Genomic DNA, 20,126 nt, shown 5'->3' with positions numbered 1-20,126 from the left:
TAAAGGTGAGGTGATGAACTTTTTCTGTGTGAAGAAAAACAAATGGACATTTTCTGTGTGAAGAGAAAATAAATGGACTATTGAGTGTCTGCTGTAGGATCAGCAGTGTCTGCCCAGCAGTAGGTTGGGACAGACTCCCTAGGTAGGTTCCTGTGTGTGAAGGTAGACGCCCACAGTGGCCAGGGTTTATTTTATTTTATGTTTGTTTTAAATTAAGCTGTTTTTGATGCTTGCACTTGTGTGAAGAAAATTGCAAGAATAAACCATAGACTGTTGTTTTCAACTACTCCTCGGCTATCTCTCTGTGTAACGAACCCCCCCAAGGGGTCACCCCCTCTCATTATATATACACACACACACATACGTGATCCTGCACTTCCGCCTGCAGGGGGTGTGTGCGCGCCGCCGCAGAGACGCTTCTGCTGGGACGATTCCCAGCAGAAGCTGATATGCGGGTGCCTGGCACTTGATGTTCTCCGGCACCCAACGATGGGGCAGACACTCAGAAAGAGGATCTGCCTATGTAAACTACATTCTGATGAGGGGGAGGGATGGATTTTGCATCCCTGCGAAGCAGGGACTAAAATCCATCTCTTCTCCTAGTAAAAGCAGCATACACACAGTACACAAAAACACTGGCTAGGCACACAGTTAACCCTTTGATTGCCCCTGATGTTTAACCCCCTTCCCAACCAGTGTCATTAGTATAGTGACAGTGTATATTGTTGCCCCAATATCGCAGTCCCGCTATAAGTCGCTGATCGCTGTCATTACTAGTATAAAAACTAAATTATTAAAACATTTCATAAATATATACCATACTTTGTAGACGCTAAAATGTTCGCGTAAACCAATCAATCAATATGCGCTTATTGGGATATTTTTTTTCTAAAAATATGTAGCAGAATACATATTGGCTTCAATTTATGAAGAAATTAGATTTTTTTCAATTTTCTATTGGATATGTATTTTAGCAGAAAGTAAAAAATATATATATATATTTTTTCAAAATAGTTGGCCTTTTTTCGTTTATAGCGCAAAAAAAAGAAAAAACCGCAGAGATGATCAAATACCACAAAAAAAGCTATAATTGTCGGGAAAAAAATGAAAAATTTTATTGGTATACAGCTTTGCATGACTGCACAATTGTCACTTATAGTAAGGCAGTGCTGTGTCGCAAAAAAATTGCCTCGTCAGAAGGGGGGGGGGGTTAAACTTATGGAGGTCAATTGGGACACATCGGCTACACGGACACAGCCACTGGCTCCAATTTGACAGCCGCGCCGACGCACGGCCCTAGACGCAGACTGTGGCCGTACGTGGCCATGCACCTGCACAGCTGTCGAATTGGGAGCAGCGGTCGTCACTGTGTAGTCGCAGAATCCGAATTGACATGGAAGGGAAGGGACTGCCTGCCCAGGGTGTGCGGAAAACCTGTGCATCACCGTGAAGGCAAACACAATCCTCGCGCATGGGTGTACGCTGTACCATGCCCATGTGAATTGAGGTCTAAACTTATCTAAAAATCACCCTATAAAATAACTTTACATTCACTGAATTCAGAACAAAAGCACCAAAGTATCAAACGGAACATTATAATTTGCATACCTTGCAGCTCAAAAAGAGAGCTTGCGTCTGTGGCGGTCTCAGAAGGAGCCTGTGTGATTGGTCGCAGATAGGCTCTGTACCCTTTTAAAATGGAAGCCATGAAGCACAAAAAAGCTTCCTGAATCTCCATGTCCAGCTGATGCATTTTCTTCCCTGAGCTGAAGTCATAGTCATTCATAGCAAGTTCCATCAGCGCATCTTCTCTAGGTCTTTGCTGTACTACAAGGTAAAATGGAAACATGTTGGCAGGGCCCAAGTTTTATGTAAAAGTCATTAACATCACAGATCTCTAAACAGGAGAAGAAAAACCGGGTTCTAAAAATGCTAAATTTCAGAAATATTGAATTTTTACATTTTATTCTTGTTCAATATATAAAAAAAAAATGAATATGCATGCAGAAGTTGCACTAAGGAGTAATGTATAGAGCTTCTTGGTGTTGTGCTGGACCTGGTTGCAGTTGGTTAGGTGCAAGGTACCAACTGAATTCTGATCCATGTATGACCTGCTTTAGGCTACAAATAACCTTATATACTTCTATTTTGCTGGTACAATAAGGTGACCAGATTTTTAAAATGAAATCCGTGGGAAATGTATTATTTTTTTTTTCATTGGCAAATGTCACAGGACTGCATAATACACAGAGTGCTGGGTACAGGACTGCATAATACACAGAGCGCTGGGCACAGGACTGCATAATACACAGAGCGCTGGGTACAGGACTGCATAATACACAGAGCGCTGGGTACAGGACTGCATAATACACAGAGCGCTGGGTACAGGACTGCATAATACAGAGTGCTGAGCACAGGACTGCATAATACACAGAGCGCTGGGCACAGGCCTACATAATACACAGATCGCTGGGCACAGGACTGCATAATACACAGAGTGCTGGGCACAGGACGGCATAATACACAGAGCGCTGGGCACAGGCCTACATAATACACAGCGCTGGGCACAGGACTGCATATTACACAGAGCGCTGGGTACAGGACTGCATAATACACAGAGTGCTGGGCACAGGACTGCATAATACACAGAGCGCTGGGCACAGGCCTACATAATACACAGCGCTGGGCACAGGACTGCATAATACACAGAGTGATGGGCACAGGACTGCATAATACACAGAGCGCTGGGCACAGGACTGCATAATACAGAGTGCTGGGCACAGGACTGCATAATACACAGAGCGCTGAGCACAGGCCTACATAATACACAGAGCGCTGGGCACAGGACTGCATAATACACAGAGTGCTGGGTACAGGACTGCATAATACACAGAGTGCTGTGTACAGGACTGCATAATACACAGAGCATTGGGTACAGGACTGCATAACACACAGAGCGCTGGGTACAGGACTGCATAATACACAGAGTGCTGGGCACAGGACTGCATAATACACAGAGCGCTGGGCACAGGACTGCATAATACACAGAGCGCTGGGCACAGGACTGCATAATACACAGAGCGCTGGGCACAGGACTGCATAATATACATATGTATACATTATAAATGCAATATAATATGCAAGCCCAGAGAGAGGACCGTCTGCTGGACAACAGAACCTGATGGAGTTTTTCCAGAGGAAACACTCTGGCTTAGTCCAAGTTAAGAGTCAGACCCCGATAGTCCAGTTTTGTGAACGGAACCAGAGCAGACTTCTGAAGGTTCAGAATCCAACCAAACTCCCTCAGGGTTCGCAGAGTAATCTCCAAGTTGTCCATCAGAGCAGTCAGAGACTCCGCTCGCAGAAGAAGATCGTCCAGGTACCCCAGTACCGCATTCTCCCGCTGACACAACAATGCTAGCACCAGAGCCAACACTTTTTTGAAGACCAGAGGAGCAGAGGGGAGACCAATAGGTAAAGCCACAAACTGATAATGCTCCTCGCCCACGGCAAAGCGGAGGAAGCGCTGGTGACCGACACATATTGGAATGTGAAGGTAGGCGTCGATGTCAATAGAAGCGAGAAAATCCCCCTGATGTAGGGACACCACTGTAAACGGACACCATTCGGAACTTCTGCACCCTCACAAAGCAGTTTAGCGCCTTGAGGTCCAGAATTGGATGTACCTTGCCTGAAAACCTTCCGAAGTCAGAACCGGGACAATCACCCCTTGAAGTAACAAGTCTTGCACTGTCCCAAAGAGACCCTGTAAGCAATCTGGGGACAAGTGCAGGTTGGAAGGGAAGAACCTTTCCGGAGGATAAGACCAAAACTCGATCTTGTAATCAGACCGAAATACTTCATGGACCCACTTGTCCCATACCAGGGAGGTACACGGATCCGGAAACCAGCAAAGACGTCCCCCCACCCCAGATACGGGTGAGGGTCCCCTTCATGCAGAGGAAGCCATGTCCGCAGGTCTGGAAGAGCCCGCTCGTGGCTTGCCAGACCAGGTCCTCTTGGAACCTCCAGTGGAGGCCCTGAAGGGCTTAGATCCCTTGTCTTGAGACCCTGAGGGACAAAAGGCCTTTTGTGAGCCGAGAAGAATTGCCCACGTCTACGACGGGGCTCCTTACCCTTGGTAGCCTGCGGAAGAATAGTACTCTTCCCCCCTGTGAGACCCTTAATGATGTCATCCAAGGAAGCTCCAAACTGGCGATCCCCTACAAAGGGGAGATCAGATAAGGCCTTCTTAGAAGTTTGGTCCCCAGACCAGCATTTCAGCCAGATAATAAGGACCACTGCTGATACAGACAGCCTAGAAAAGGAGCCACATCTAAAGAGGCATCACAGATCAACTGTAGCCCCTGGACCAACTGATCCGCCAGCTCCGCAAAGGTAGGGGGAAGCGGTTTCCCCTCCAGAGGGGTAAAAGTTAACCCACTCGGTTAGAGTTTGCGACACCAGTGAAATAGTAAGTACCAGCCTAAGTGCCGAACCAGCCACAGTGAACATATGGCGGGCCAGAGCCTCTGCTCTCCTATTCAGCCAGATAATACGCAGAAGGACCACTGCTGATACAGAGTCTGGAAATCAAGGAAGCCGCATCCAAAGAGGCATCAGAGACAAACTGTAGGCCCTAGACCAATTGATGCGCCAGCTCCGCAAAGGCAGGGGGAATCTGTTTCCCCCCTCCAGGTTTGTCATAAAAGTTCAGCCTACTCAGTCAGAGTTTGCAACACCAGGGCAACAGTAAGTACCGGGCTAAGTGCTGAACCAGCCACAGTGAACATATGGTGGATCAGAGTCTCCGACCTCCTATCAGCCGGATCTTTAAAGACCGGGGACACAATCTGTGCATCCACCAGCGCCTTTTTATGCACAGCTAGAGGAGCAGGAGAAAACATCCTCACTTTCTGAGCACTCGGGGTGCGTGGATGCAGACCCAGCAGGGTGACCCGTGTCCGCGGTGGCCGAAACAGATTCAGGATCTAATGGACAGATGAGGCAGGAGGGCAGGGGATGCTATATTTTAAGATCACCCGGGAAAAACAACAATCAGGGGAGGGTCACCGACTGCGACCCGCAAGGGGGACACCGATCAAGAGCCCACGAATGGACCACCTACTGGACCCCCGCAAAAAAAAAGGTGGTCGCCCTCTGAGCCCCTCTATAGGAGGTCTGAACAATAAGAAATAGCCCCCTTAAAATGGGGCCACCCACCGGGATGTGGACAAGCAGGCAGGATATACCGATGGTCCACAGCGCTAAGAAGGGACAGGAGCCCTCCCTAATAATGACGGTATGGCTGCCATCAGAAAAATAATCCGCCCCCACAGTGCCACCCCTTCCACGGAAGGTGCCAAGCTGGCCACATGGCCTAGTAGGCCGCAAGCCGCGGCCTAAATTTGTGTGGAGGCCCAGCTGCAAGTGCACTGATCCGAGCCAGGCTCACTGGGGCCGCACCCCCAATGGAGGCGCCCCCAATTCGGCCGCATAGCTTAGTAGGCCGCAAGCCACAGGCTAAATTTTTGTGGATGCTCAACCGCCTAAACGGAAGCCTCAGCGGAGCCAACCACACAGGGACAGCTAGGGGAGGGGGGATGCCCAAACAGAGGGTAGTGGCTTCAGCCACCCTCACTGGGGCTGCCCCGCATAGCTCCCAACCAGTAGGCCGCAAAGCCGCGGCCTATATTTTGGGCCAGATCCAGCCGTGTGAGGCCCGGACGCCAAACCATCTGCTCCCCCAGCCCAACAACTGCAGCAGGGAGCCCAGAGGACATCCCTGCACTAGTCACCAACCCCCAGGGTAGCGGGAAACCCTGCTCTAACCCCCCCCCCCTTTGCACACCAGGAAAAACCTGGTCAGCAGCAACACCAACAAGCCCCCCTTAAGAGCATGTGGCAAAAGCCAATTTATAACCTCACCCAGGGAGGGGAGGCCTGAAGACCCACAGTGACCACTGAGATTTTAAGGAGGCTGGAGGGAGGGAGGGATGGGAACTCTGGAGTCCAACTGTCCCAGGGAGGGGCCCACGTCCACCCCAAAACCCTCCAGGGGTAGAGGGGGGACAGCTACTTACCATACCAGAAACAGGGTGGGCACCGCTCCTGACAGACCAACACTCCATCCGAATGTGGGTGGCTGTCGGCCAGGAGGAACGCTGCGACGTCGGCTGCGCCCTCGCGAGACATTTAACTTAGAGGCCAGCCCCTGTCAAGTGGGGCTATGTCGCGTCCAACCTAGCACGCAGCTGAGGCCTGCGCGCGCACGCTGGCCAGACTGGGGGGACCCACTGGATCTAGATTATCCACTCCGTCGCCCAGTACGGCAGTTGATAGTAGATTCTCACAGGAACAAAATAACAAAGATAGGAAAAAATCAAATTAAAAGGAAAAGAATTGCCAGGACCAGAGTTCCCAGTAAGGAACTAGGTCCTTACTCCTGACTAGGCAGAAAAAAATGGAATGCCTATAGCTGAGAGTGGGGGTATACCCCCTGAGACTGCCCCATAGGCTTTTTTTTTTTCCTGCCTAGTGTCCTACTCCTGTGGGGGCAGCATAACCCAACTGTCAAGAAGATAAGGAGCTGTGTCCGTCAATGAACGAAAGAGAAATAATATGGCTATAAAATGAAGTCTACAAGATGAAAGCAATCAAAATATAAAATCAAAAGCTCAAATATGATAAAATATGAGCCATTGTAATATCTGCATGGCCTGCATCGCCACCATCACATGGTATGTGTATTAAAATATTGCTTGCAGCAGCAGCACTGCACAATCCAAAAGTATGACCGCTACTTACACTCCGCCAATTGCCGATACAGATTACTGAGCGTATTCAGGAGATTCTTGCAGGCTTTCTTAGGCAGGATCTTCCAGCTGATATTCCTTTTGCAATCAGTTCTGACATATTGGAAAGATTACAGTGACATTTAGTTCAGTAACTTGGTGAGAGTAAGAGGAGACAACAACAATAAATAACTGGAAATGTGCAAAAACAATGCCCAATGTTCAACACTAACTGCACAAAACTCCTATCTGCTAAAACTGTCCACAAAGGGTGTACATAGTACAGGTGAGGACCGGGGGAGAATGATCCTGTAGCTCCTAGTTAGATATGGGACTGAATTAATCCAGGGGTATTTAAAAAAAAAAAAAAAAAAAAAAAAAAAGCAGAAAGGCAGGGTGAACAGATCAGTAAAAAGTACCACTTTATGCCATAAAAAACACATAGCACACTTACAATAAAACTGTGAAACAGGCAGTGTTTATGGCTGTCCTGCGTGCACCCCGTTTTACAGCAAAAAGTGTCGGAGGTAATGGTTGGGCAGCAACATGTTTCAGGGGTCCTGCCCCCTTTCTCAAGCTTAACAATAGGAGCAGGGCTCCTGAAACATGTTGCTGCCCAATGATGCTCGTCTTGTTGCTGTAAAATGAGGTGCGCGCAGGATGGCCATAGACGCCACCAGCTTCCATCTGTGTGGTGGGTCTGGCTTGCATACCAATGAGGCTTACTGACTGAAGCTATGATTCCATCCTTGGCTACTTCTACATGGTTTTCCCTCTCCACTGCATGCCAATCACAGTTTTACTCCGTGTAAGAGTGCTATGTGTTTTTATGGCACAAGGAGGTACTTTTTACTGATCTACAAAGAGGTTCATGGTACAGGTGGGACAGAAATAATCCATGGGTATGTAAAAATGCAGAAAGGCAGGGTGAACGGGTCAGTAAAAAGTACCACTGTATGCCATAAAAACACATAGCACACTTACAGTGAATTGTGAAGCAGGCAGTGTTTACGGTAGTCCTCCATGCACCTCGTTTTACACCAACAAGGAAAGTGTCAGAGGGAATGGTTGGCCAGCAACATGTTTCATGGGTCCTGCCCCCTTTCTCAAGCTTGAAAATAGGGGCAGGGCACCCAAAACATATTGCTGCCCAATCATTCCCTCTGACGCTCTCCTTGGTACTGTGAGACGAGGTGCACGCAGGGCGGCCATAGAAGCCACCAGCTTGAATCTGCGTGGTGGGTCTGGCTCTCATACCATGGAGGCTTACGGACTGACCCTTGGCTACATCTACATGGTTTTCCCTCTCCACTGCATGCCAATCACAGTTTTACTCCATGTAAGTGTGCTATGTGTTTTTATGGAATAAAGAGGTACTTTTTACTGATCCACAAAAGGGGTCCATGGTACAGATAGGAAAATAATCCTGCAGCTCCTAGATAGATTTGGGACCTATCCAATCCATTGGCATGTAAAAAAGCAGATCAATAAAAAGTACCACTTTATGCCATAAAAACCCATAGCACACACACATGAAGTAAAGCTGTGATTGGCATGCAGTGGAGAGGGAACACCACGTGGATGTCGTCCCACAGCAACTAGAAAAGGGTCATGTTTAAGGGGTTCTGCCCCCTTTGTCAAACTTGACAAAGGGGGTGGGGCCCCTGAAACATGTTGCTGTCCGACTATTCACCCTCAAAAGTTTTCTTTGTTGTTGAGGGACGAGGTGCTTGCAGGAAAGCCATAGACGCTGATATCTATCTGTGTGGAGAGTTTGGCACTGATACCATAGAGCACGTGTGTCAAACTCAATTTCATTTAGGGCCACACAAACATTATGGTTGTCCACAAAGGCTGGTTGTATCTGTAAGACTATATAACATTTATGCCGGATTTTTTATTTTTCTCAGAGAATAGCTGCAGGAACTCAACCACAAACCCCCATGGAACCGCATCAAACTAAGGGTGTGGCCAAACTGCACAACACTGGTAGGATCCTAAAGGGGCTATAATAACCAGGAGTGCAGTATGTGTGAAGCTTAGGGGTGTGCTAGGTACAGAGGGCAGAGTCCAGAGGTCCACTACGTACAAAGCACAGAGTCCAGGGGTGCGCTACGTACAGAGCGCAGAGTCCAGGGGTGCGCTACGTACAGAGCGCAGAGTCCAGGGGTGCGCTACGTTCAAAGCGCAGAGTCCAGGGGTGCGCTACGTACAGAGCGCAGAGTCCAGGGGTGCGCTACGTACAGAGCGCAGAGTCCAGGGGTGCGCTACGTACAGAGCGCAGAGTCCAGGGGTGCGCTACGTACAGAGCGCAGAGTCCAGGGGTGTGCTACGTACAGAGCGCAGAGTCCAGGGGTGCGCTACGTTCAAAGCGCAGAGTCCAGGGGTGCGCTACGTTCAAAGCGCAGAGTCCAGGGGTGCGCTACGTACAGAGCGCAGAGTCCAGGGGTGCGCTACGTACAGAGCGCAGAGTCCAGGGGTGCGCTACGTACAGAGCGCAGAGTCCAGGGGTGCGCTACGTACAGAGCGCAGAGTCCAGGGGTGTGCTACGTTCAAAGCGCAGAGTCCAGGGGTGCGCTATGTACTGATTCCATCCTTGGCTACATCCACATGGTCTCCCCTCTGCACTTCATTCTGATCACAGTTTTACTCCGTCTAAGTGTGCCATGTGTTTTTATGAAATAAAATGGCACTTTTTACCGATCCATGCGCCCTGCCTTTCTGCTTTTTTTTTTTTTTTTTTACATGCCGAGGCTAAGAATAGAACCCGACTAGAACAACTAGAATGATGAGCAACATGAGTGTGGGCGATTTTAATTCTGTGGGATATTTGAAGGGAGGAGAGGTTCCTTTCAATTGGAGCCACCCTTCCCCCCCAAAGATATACTATTATAACCAACGTTGCAGTTACTGAACAATAAAGTGACATTTAATGCACGAAGACCATTAGTCATCCTGGGTAGAGAAGGTTTCCAGACTATTTAGATTAGCAAGCAAACTTTAGAAAAAAAAAAAAAAAACTTTATTCTGTGGATATTTTTGCTATTAATATCTCAAAGCTCTGGCTAATATTTAAGGGGATTTTCACAATAAAGTGAACCTTGCCTTTAAATTCCCTGTATGTAATAACACTGGCCCTTACTAAGAGCGTAGACAGGAACAGAACTTTTATTTAGCACAGGTATAACAGTTCTTAGTTACATTGGACCAATGTAAGTATATACCATGCATGTGGGATCCCTCTAGAACCTGAAAATCACTGTAGTAAGAATCGCTACTCCAGTGATCTCCACTAGTTTTCGGGTCCTGTGCTCTACTGCCTACTGAACACAGGAGATTGCTCGCTAGGCATGAGCGCCAGGGGGAACACTTTCCATTTCCTCAGTCAATGCAAAGTGTTCTGTGATCGGATGCGGTGGAGACTGACGTTACCGCATCCAATCGGAGAATTCTTTGCATTCATTAAAAAAAGCAAAGTAGTCTCTGAATGGCACCTGTGCTGAGCGAGCAATCTCCTGTGTTCACAATGCAGCAGGGAAGTCCCTTGGCACAGGAACTGAATGCTAAAGGAGATCCCTGGAGTTGCGGTGCCTACTACAGTGATTTTTAAACTTCCACAGGGATCCCACAGGTATGGCACATACAGTGCATCCATAAAGTATTCACTGCGCTTCACTTTTTCCACATTTTGTTATGTTACAGCTTTATTCCAAAATGGATTAAATTCATTATTTTCCTCAAAATTCTACAAACAATCCCCCATAATGACAACATGAAAGAAGTTTGTTTGAAATAGTTGCCAATTTATTAAAAATAAAAAATGAAAAAGATCCCATGTACATAAGTACTCACAGCCTTTGCTCAATACTTTGGTGAAGCTCCTTTGACACCAATTACAGCCTCCAGTCTTTTTGAGTATGATGCTACAAGCTTGGCACACCTATTTTTGGGTGGTTTCCCCCATTCTTCTTTGCAGGAACTCTCAAGCTCCATCAGGTTGGATGGGGGAGCGTTGGTGCACAGCCATTTTCAGATCTCTCCAGAGATGTTCAATTGGTCCAAGTCTGGGCTCTGGCTGGGCCACTCAAGGACATTCACAGAGTTGTCCCGTAGCCACTCCTTTGTTATCTTGGCTGTGTGCTTAGGGTCGTTGTCCTGGTGGAAGATGAACCTTTGCCCCAGTCTGAGGTCCAGAGTGCTCTGGAACAAGTTTTCATCAAGGATGTCTCTGTACATTGCTGCATTCATCTTTCCCTCCATCCTGACTAGTCTCCCAGTTCCTGCTGCTGAAAAACATCCCCACAGCATGATGCTGCCACCACCATGCTTCACTGTAGGGATGATATTGACCAGGTGATGAGCGGTGCCTGGTTTCCTCTAGACATGACACTTGCCATTCAGGCCAAAGAGTTAAATTTTTGTTTCATCAGACCAGAGAATTTTGTTCCTCATGGTCTGAGAGTCCTTCAGGTGCCCTTTGGCAAACTCCAGGCGGCTGTCATGTGCATTTTACTGAGGAGTGGTTTCCGTCTGGCCACTCTACCATACAGGCCTGATTGGAGGAGTGCTGCAGAGATGTTTTTTTCTTCTGGAAGGTTCTCCTCTCTCCACAGAGAAATGCCGGTGCTCTGTCAGAGTGACCATCGGGTTCTTGGTCACCTCCCTAACTAAGGCCCTTCTCCCCAATTGCTCAGTTTGGCCGGGAGGCCCGCGCTAGGAAGAGTCCTGGTGGTTCCAAACTTCTTGCATTTACGGATTATGGAGGCCACTGTCCTCATTGGGCCCTTCAGCGCTGCAGAGATTTTTCTGTACCCTTCCCCAGATCTGTACCTTGATACAATCCTGTCTCGGAGGTCTACAGACAATTCCTTGGACTTAATGGCTTGGTTTGTGCTCTCATGGGATCTTATATAGAGGGGTGTGTGCCTTTCCAAATCATGTCCAATCAACTGAATTTACTACAGGTGGACTCCAATCAAGTTGTAGAATCATCTCAAGGATGATCAGTGGAAACAGGATGCCCTGAGCTCAATTTTGAGTGTCATCACAAATTCTGAATAGTTATGTACGTGGGATATTTTATTTTTTTTTTATTTTTAATAAATTGCCAAATATTTCAAACAAACGTCTTTACGTTGTCATTATAGGGGATTGTTTGTAGAATTTTGAGGACAATAATGAGTTTAATCAATTTTGGAATAAGGCCGTAACATAACAAAATGTGGAAAAAGTGAAGCGTTGTGAATACTTTCTGGATGCACTGTACATACACTGGTCCAAGCTGGACCAATGTAACTTTAAAAAATGCTATACCAGGAATTCAGCGTTAATTTTTCACACTGCATTAAAAAAATCACCAGTATGTTGTAATGGTATACCTGGGTCTCTATAGACACCAAGAGTAGTCCCTCTTAGACTGACTCATTATTGTGTCTCAAGCCAGGGCTTAGCTTATTTTAAAGTTAAAGCAACTAAATGTAACTTTTTTCTCTTTAAAATAACAAACATTTTATACTTACCTGCTCTGTGTAATGGTTTTGCACAGAGCAGCCCCAATCCCCTCTCTTCTCAGGTCCCACGCCGCCACTCTTACTGCCTCCTTCCCCCTGCCGAGTGCCCCCATAGCAAGTCACTTGCTATGGAGGCACTCATTATGCTCGTTGCCGAGCCTCCCTGTCTTCGTCTATTGACACAGGCAGCGGAAATCGCCCCCGCCCCCAGCTTCCTCTTTAAAATAACAAACATTTTATACTTACCTGCTCTGTGTAATGGTTTTGCACAGAGCAGCCCCAATCCCCCTCTTCTCAGGTCCCACGCCGGCACTCTTACTGCCTCCTTCCCCCATAGCAAATCACTTTGCTATGGGGGCACTCATGCATGCTTGTTCCCGAGCCTCCCTGTCTGCATCTACTGACACAGACAGCGGGACTCGGCCCTGCCACCAGCTCCCTCGTCACTGGCTGGGATTGCTGTCTCCGAGTCAATGAGGAGAGAGAGAGAGAGAGAGTTAAGCCAGCCTCTGCTGTCATGCACAGCACTGGATCGAGGTCGGGCCCAGTGAAGTATAAGAGGGGCTTGGGGGGAGAATGTCATGCAGGTGATTTTTTTTAATCCTAATGCATTAAGGTTAAAAAAAAAAAAAAAAAATCTGCCTTTAAACCCACTTTCACAATGTTTAACCCCTTCCTGCCCACCTCGATGTCCCTTTAAACAGTCGGTTCTGAACGCCAGGAGGAGGGAAGGATTGGCGATCATGTGATTACTGTCACAATGGTCACATGTTTGGAAGCTGGTCCCGCTGGATACTGATCTGAAGTCTAGATTGAGAGCGGTCTTTGGGAGCCACGCTCTCAGCACATAAATATTGGCTGCCCTGCTACGCATATGTGCAGTTAATGCCTGCTTTTTTGCTGCCGCTTGTATGTTGGATGGTTGTAAAGGGGTTAAAAGGGTCACTAAACCCACATCATAAAAAACTATAAATAAATGGTGTATTACATGCTGTTCATACTCCGTCACTCTCAGATTTATTCTCTGTATTCTGAAAACAACCTGGTTGATCCTGCTGCTCTCTATCTCCCCCCTCTGTCCATGTCCCCAATTCAGCTAGGGATTTTGCAGAGCAGTGGTGGCAACTCTGCACATGCTCAGTTCTCAGTGAGTTTCTATGCAGAGTATTTCCTCTCGATCACATCTGAGCAGCCCATGAGACTATAGAGTCACGCATGTGGGCATATACATAGTGGTAAATGGCAGCCCACTCCCTCCCTCCTCCTCCATGCCCACTAACCAGCTAAACACAATGGGGGCAGGATATCACATGTAGATTAATAGAGGCTTCACCTCCCTCTTATTCTAAGACACAGGCTGGAAGGGTGTTGACAGCCTGTGACTGGCAGAAATTCGCCCACCCCATGTTATTGGCAAAAAAAGATTTGATTTTAAATTTGCATGACAATTTAAAACAGTTTATTGATATTAATTATTAAATTCAACTCTGTATTCCAAAGGCTTTTTTTTTTTTTTTTTTAAACATGTGACCCAAAACAGAGGGCTCCTCCTGCTTTTGTTTCCCTGCTGACAGCTATATATCGATTAGGAAAACAGTACTTTCTAATAATTACAGTGCCGTCATCCACATACAGAAATAAAAGGGACAAGGTTAATTAAACCGTGTGTTTAGTATCACTTTACGCAATTCCTGGCCAATACAGGTACATGCAAACCTTTCATGAATCATCAGATTTTGAGTGCCTTATTTCCAGATACGCATTTTTGAAGTGTATCTTTACTATTTATTTATGTTTTGTGCACATGGTTTTAAAATGACGCCACATACATACAAATGCAATAAAAATAAATAAATAAATAATAATAATTAAAAAAAAAAAAAAAAAAGAGAAAACATTTATGTTGAAGCCTCATGCACACATGGCAAAAAAAAAAGAGCTTCAAAGCCAGTACCGATGCCAGGTAACAGTGGTTAAAATGTGCTTTTAGATGCGTTTTGTTTTGGCTTTATTGTGCGTTTAGCTGCATCAGCATTTCTCTGCCCTCTTCTATTTTCCATCCCCAAATCCAATTACTAAAGTTTAAAAAATGTTTGATGCGGCTTAACGCCGTATACAGCGTTAACACGCGTTTAGCTGCGTCAGGCGTTTTAACAGCTGTAACGCCGCTGCTCCAAAACTGGGTGGCCCTGGGTTTTTTGTTTTTTTCTTGCAGCTTGAAAACACCTAATCCACTTACAGCTCCTAAAAGCTTATGTGTGCATGGACACAGAATAACACGGAGAGGCATTTATAACCTCTTCAGGACTGCCCCACACACATATACTGTGGCAGGACGGCCCTCCTGTGTGAAATCATGTACCTGTACGTGATTTCGTGCACTTAGTCTGGGGCGCACATGTGTTACCGGCAACCCACTCCCTCTGTGATTGGACACAGTGGGAGCCAATCAGCGGGTCTGTTGGACCCGATGTTCGCCAGCACCACACGATGGTTCTCAGGAGAGACAGAATTGCTGTTCTGTGAGAGAGGAAGATGGAGATCTTGTGTTTCTGCTAAGCAGGAACACAAATCTGTCTTCCCCCTGTTAAAGCATCTCCCCAACAGTAAGAAAGCACTCCGTAGGCACAGTTAACCCTTTGCTCGCCTCATCTTAACCCTTTCCCTGCTAGTGTCATTAGTATAGTGACAGTGCATATTTTTTAGCACTGATCACTGTATTAGTGTCACTGGTCCCCAAAAAAAGGGTCAGTTAGTGTCCGCCACAATGTTGCAGTTCCACTAAAAATGGCTGATTGCCGCCATTACTAGTAAAAAAAAAAAATTTTTTTTAATAAAAATATCCCCTAGTTTGTAGACGCTATAACTTTTGCGCAAACCAGTGAATATACGCTTATTGGGATTTTTTTTTTTACTAAAAACACATAAAAGAATACATGTAGGCCTAAATCGATAAAGAAATTAGATTTGTTAAATTTTTTTGGATGCGTTTTATATATAGCATAAAGTAAAAAAATCTATTTTTTTTTTTTTTCCAAAATGGTCAGTCTTTTTTTGTTTATAGCGCAAAGAATAAAAACCGCAGGTGATCAAAGAAAGCTCTATTTGTGAGAAAAAAAGGACGTACATTTTTTTTACAGCATCGCACGACCGCGCAATTGTCAATGTAACACACTGCCGTATCGCAAAAAAATGGCCTAGGTATAGACAAACCTTCCGGGGCTGAAGTAGCAGTTAAGGCTGCATTCACATGTCAGCGTATTGATCGCGGGCAGAATCACCGCGATTCCGCCCACGATCCGGAAATCATTGCAAATTGCGGGACGCATTATGCTCCAAAGAAGCTCTTGTACTTCTTTGGAGCGTAATGCGTCCCGCAATTTTTTTTGCGCAATGTTACCACGATTCGGCAGGCGGAAATCGCGGCAACATCGCACAGCGTTTGGGGTGCTATTGCAAATCACGGGCAACGCACATGCGTCCCGCAATTTGCAATGATTTCCGGATCGTGGGCGGAATCGCGGTGATTCTGCCCGCGATCAATACGCTGACATGTGAATGCAGCCTAAAGTGATTGTAAAGACTTGTTTGTTTGTTTTTTTAAACAACAAACATGTTATACTTTTGGTTTTGCACAGGGCAGCCCGGATCCTCCTCTTCTCGGGTCCCTCTTCTGTGCACCTGGCCCCTCCCTCCTGTTGTGTGCCCCCACAGCAAGCAGCTAGCTAGGGGGGCACCCGAGTCACAGCTACCTGTGCCCATTCAGACATGGAGCCGTGAGCCGGCCCACCCCCCACTCCTCTAATTAGCTGACTGACTTTGATTGACAGCAGTGAGACCCAATCGTGCCACTCTGCTGTCTCAGCCAATGAGGAGGGGAGTTCCGGGCAGCTGAGAAACTCCTGCAACATCGCTGGATAAAGATGGGCTCTGGTAAGTATTAGGGGGGCTGCTGTTAACCACTTTACCACGGGAGGATTTTGTTGTCTTACGTCCAGGCCACTTTTTGCGATTCAGCGCTGTGCGAATTTAACTGACAATTGCGCGGTCGTGCAACGCCGTACCCAAACGAAATTTACGTCCTTTTTTTACCACAAACAGAGCTTTCTTTTGGTGGTATTTGATCACCTGTGCGATTTTTACTTTTTGCGCTATAAACAAAAAAATAGCGTTTATTTTGAAAAAAATAACAATATTTTTCACGTTTTTTTATATTAAATTCCTCCCAAAAAATATGTAAAAATCAAATTTTTTTAAAATTTTTGGCCAATTTGTTTTCTGCTACCTATGTTTGGTAAAAAAAATCTCAATAAGCGTATTTTGATTGGTTTGCGCAAAAGTTATTGCGTTTACTAACTAAGGGAAAGATTTCTGTCATTTTTGGTGTTTTTTTTTTTTTTAACGAGTAATGGCGGCGATCTGCGATTTTTTTTGCGGGACTGCGACATTGCGCCGGACAGATCGGACCCTTGACTGACATTTTTGACACTTTTGGGGGTACCAGTGACATTACTGCAGTAATCAGTGCTATATATATGCACTGTTACTGTAAAAATGACACTGGCAGGGAAGGGGTTAATTTTATTGGAGAGGGAGGGGTAATGTATGCCTGGTACTTACTAACGTGTGGGGGGGGGGGGGGGAGGTGACTGAGTGAGCCAGGGACAGATTGGATGTTCAGCTATGATGAACACTCCGATCTGTCACTCCCTGTCACTGAGGAGATCCGCCCGCTCCGTTTACACAGGCGGGCGGATCTCCAAACTAGATTCCCCAACGATCGGGGAAGAGCAGCGGCGATCGCCGCCGCTCCTCCCCTGGCCCGACTCCCGCTGTGAATGAAAACAGCGGGAGCGCGCCTCCGGCGGCGCGCGAGCGCCACCTACAGGGGGAGGAGTCCAGCGACGTAGGTCTACGTCGCTGGACGATAACGAGCCACTGTGCCACAGTAGCAGCACAGTGGCCGGAGGTAAAGTGGTTAATGCATAGAATGCATTACGATTAAAAAAAAAAAAAAAAAAAAAAAAAAAAAAACCTTCTGCCTTTACAAATCCTTTAAGCTGTAAAAAAAAAAAAAACACCCGACGCTCCTAAAAGCAGCAGGAAAAATGCCATGTGTGCATGAGGCTCAAATATTGGACACAAAATGTTAAAAGAGGAAATATTAAAACATATAATCAGACTATGTGATCTCAACAGTCTAGACCAGTAACAGTAAATACAGCGTCATCCTTCCAGTGTACAAGGAAATAGATGCTGCCTGGTACTGGTAATGAAGTCTTTACTGCCCTCCAGCTAGAGAGTTGATGTATTTTAAACAACCACGCAATCCCCTTTTTGTTGTCACAGAACAAGTTCTCATGGAGGAATACTTACTGAGAAATGGTGTTGGTATCTAGGTCAATACAGCTCACATCCGGAGGGGGCTCGTACAAATCAAAGTAGCGAGAATCAATTCCCACAATGAAGGGACAAGGGGCACTCAGCACGTCTGCCAGGGCCAGGGGGCAAAGCGGGATATACGGGCAAGGCCAATGGAAAGGGAAGATCATCTTGCAAAACAAAATTAATTTTGTTATTGTCAGTTAGGGATCAGTTATTAAAGCAATGCTAGACAATGCAATTATACAGTAAGTGGAACAAAAACAGTCAACATAAATCTGTCACTTAACTCAGTTCAAACCATTCTATCACCATCTTCTGGCATGCAGTGTGCAATTAGAGATTGTCTTATTTAAAAAAGCGGATTTTAATATCAAGGTTAAGAACAAATTATTATTATTATACAGGATTTATATAGCGCCAACATTTTGCGCAGCACTTTACAATGTGAGGGAAGACAGTACAGTTGCAATACAATTTAATACAGGAGGAATTAGAGGGCCCTGTTCATTAGAGCTTACAATCTAGAAGGGAGGGTGAAGTGAATCATAAAGCAATAACTGTGGGGGATGGGCTGATGGAGAAAATGGAAGTATAGTTGTTAGGTGTGGGTAGGATAGGCTTCTCTGAAGAGGAGTGTTTTCAGGGATGGGTAGGATAGGCTTCTCCGAAGAGGAGGGTTTTTAGGGATAGGTAGGATAGGCTTCTCTGAAGAGGAGGGTTTTCAGGGATGGGTAGAATAGGCTTCTCTGAAGAGGAGAGTTTTCAGGGATGGGTAGGATAGGCTTCTCTGAAGAGGAGGGTTTTCATGGATGGGTGGAATAGGCTTCTCTGAAGAGGAGGGTTTTCAGGGATGGGTAGGATAGGCTTCTCTGAATAGGAGGGTTTTCAGGGATGGGTAGGATAGGCTTTTCTGAAGAGGAGGGTTTTCATGGATCGTCTAAAAGCTAATAGAGTAGGAGATAAAATCGGACAGATTGGAGTAAGGAGCTCCATAGGATTGGAGAGACTCTGGAAAAGTCCTGGAGGGGAGAATGGGATGAGGTGACGAGGGAGCTAGAGAGCAGGAGGTATTGAGAAGAACGAAGAGAGCGATTAGGTTGGTATTTTGAGACTTGACTAGTGATGTAGCTGGGGGCTAAACTGTGGATGGCTTTGTAAGATGTTGTTAGTATTTGAATTTAATTTGTTGGGTGAGCGGAAGCCAGTGGAGGGATTGACAGAGAGGAGTAGAAGACACTGAGAGATTGGTAAGGTGAATGAGTCTGGTAGCAGCATTAATGATGGATTGAAGGGGGGATATCCGATGTAGAGGTAAGCCAATGAGAAGGGAATTGCAGTAGTCAAGGTGTGAGATGACCAGGGAGTGAACTAGTAGCTTTGTTGTGTCATTGGTTAGACAGGGGAGTATTTTGGACATGTTGCGGAGGTTGAGGCGGCAAGATTTGGACAGTGATTGGATGTGGGGCTTGAAGGAGAGTTCAGAGTCCAGGACTACACGTAGGACCTTGGGCTGATAGTTGTGCCATCGATATGGACAGAGAGATCGGGGGAAGCAGACATTCATTTAGGTTTATTTAATCCAGTGTTTATCAACTGGGGTGCCGCGGCCAAACTACATAAAACTCTAAGCAGTCCGATCTAAAAGTTCTTCTGTTAACTCCTGTGTATATAGAGGAGGGAGAGAGCACAGCCAGCATCTCCTCCCGGCTCTCTCCTCCTCTCACTACTTCTGTAAGCAACCCAGAATGCTTTGTGAGCTGCTCACCTGCATCCTGCCAACCAATTACAACATAGGTTGCTAAGGACAGGTCATTTGTCAAAACAGCAGGCGGAAGGTGGTTAAATTAATGTAAAGGGTTCTCTGATTGGACGAGGTGGAGAGTATGAGGTTACCGCACCGCCTCTCCACCTCGTCTAACCAGATAACGCTTTGCATTCATTCCGAAAATGGAAAGCGGTCTCTGAATGGCGCCCGTGTTCACAATGCAGGAATGCACCCACTCGGCGCAGAAACTGGAAGCAAGGGAAAAATCACTGTAGTAGGAGGTGTCTGCTTCAGGGATTTCCAGCTTCCAATGGCACCAGCCAGATGTGTTATATACAAAGTTATATTGTAACTATGTAGAACATGCCGATGATTATTATTCTATAAATCCTGGCACTGCTCAGGTGCTCAGGAGGCACAGGTGATGCATGCAAAATCTACAACAGGATGAAAAACACGGTGGCTGGGTGTTGTACCGAGTGATGTTTGTATTTAGGGCCATGCATATCCAGGAACGTATGCCTGAAATGCAGAATTTGTGCCTGGACATACTATAGGGTGGATTTAGTAAAGGCAATTAGACTGTGCACTTTGCAAGTGCAGTTGCTCCTGAGCTTAGTAAATGAGGTGAAGCTTCACTTTGCAAACAATACCCCATTCACATGCAAGGGA

General features: G+C 46.3%; 1 protein-coding gene across 1 annotated transcript in view; it reads right to left on the bottom strand.

Annotated features, from left to right (window-relative positions):
* Window positions 1-20,126, bottom strand: part of DENND4A (DENN domain containing 4A) — a 306,249-nt gene that overhangs the window by 143,084 nt on the left and 143,039 nt on the right. Inside the window, exons 10-12 of the mRNA XM_082255258.1 lie at window positions 17,681-17,856; window positions 6,808-6,908; window positions 1,609-1,827 (exon numbers count right to left, since the gene is read on the bottom strand). Of these exons, the coding sequence (XP_082111384.1) occupies window positions 1,609-1,827; window positions 6,808-6,908; window positions 17,681-17,856 (496 nt within the window). The remainder of the gene's footprint in view (window positions 1-1,608; window positions 1,828-6,807; window positions 6,909-17,680; window positions 17,857-20,126) is intronic.

Source organism: Pelophylax lessonae (genome assembly GCF_965119305.1).
Source record: "Pelophylax lessonae genome assembly, chromosome: 4".
Taxonomy (NCBI): Eukaryota; Metazoa; Chordata; class Amphibia; order Anura; family Ranidae; genus Pelophylax; species Pelophylax lessonae.
The sequence above is the reverse complement of the archived record's forward strand: the minus strand, read 5'-3'. Positions and strand labels throughout refer to the sequence as shown.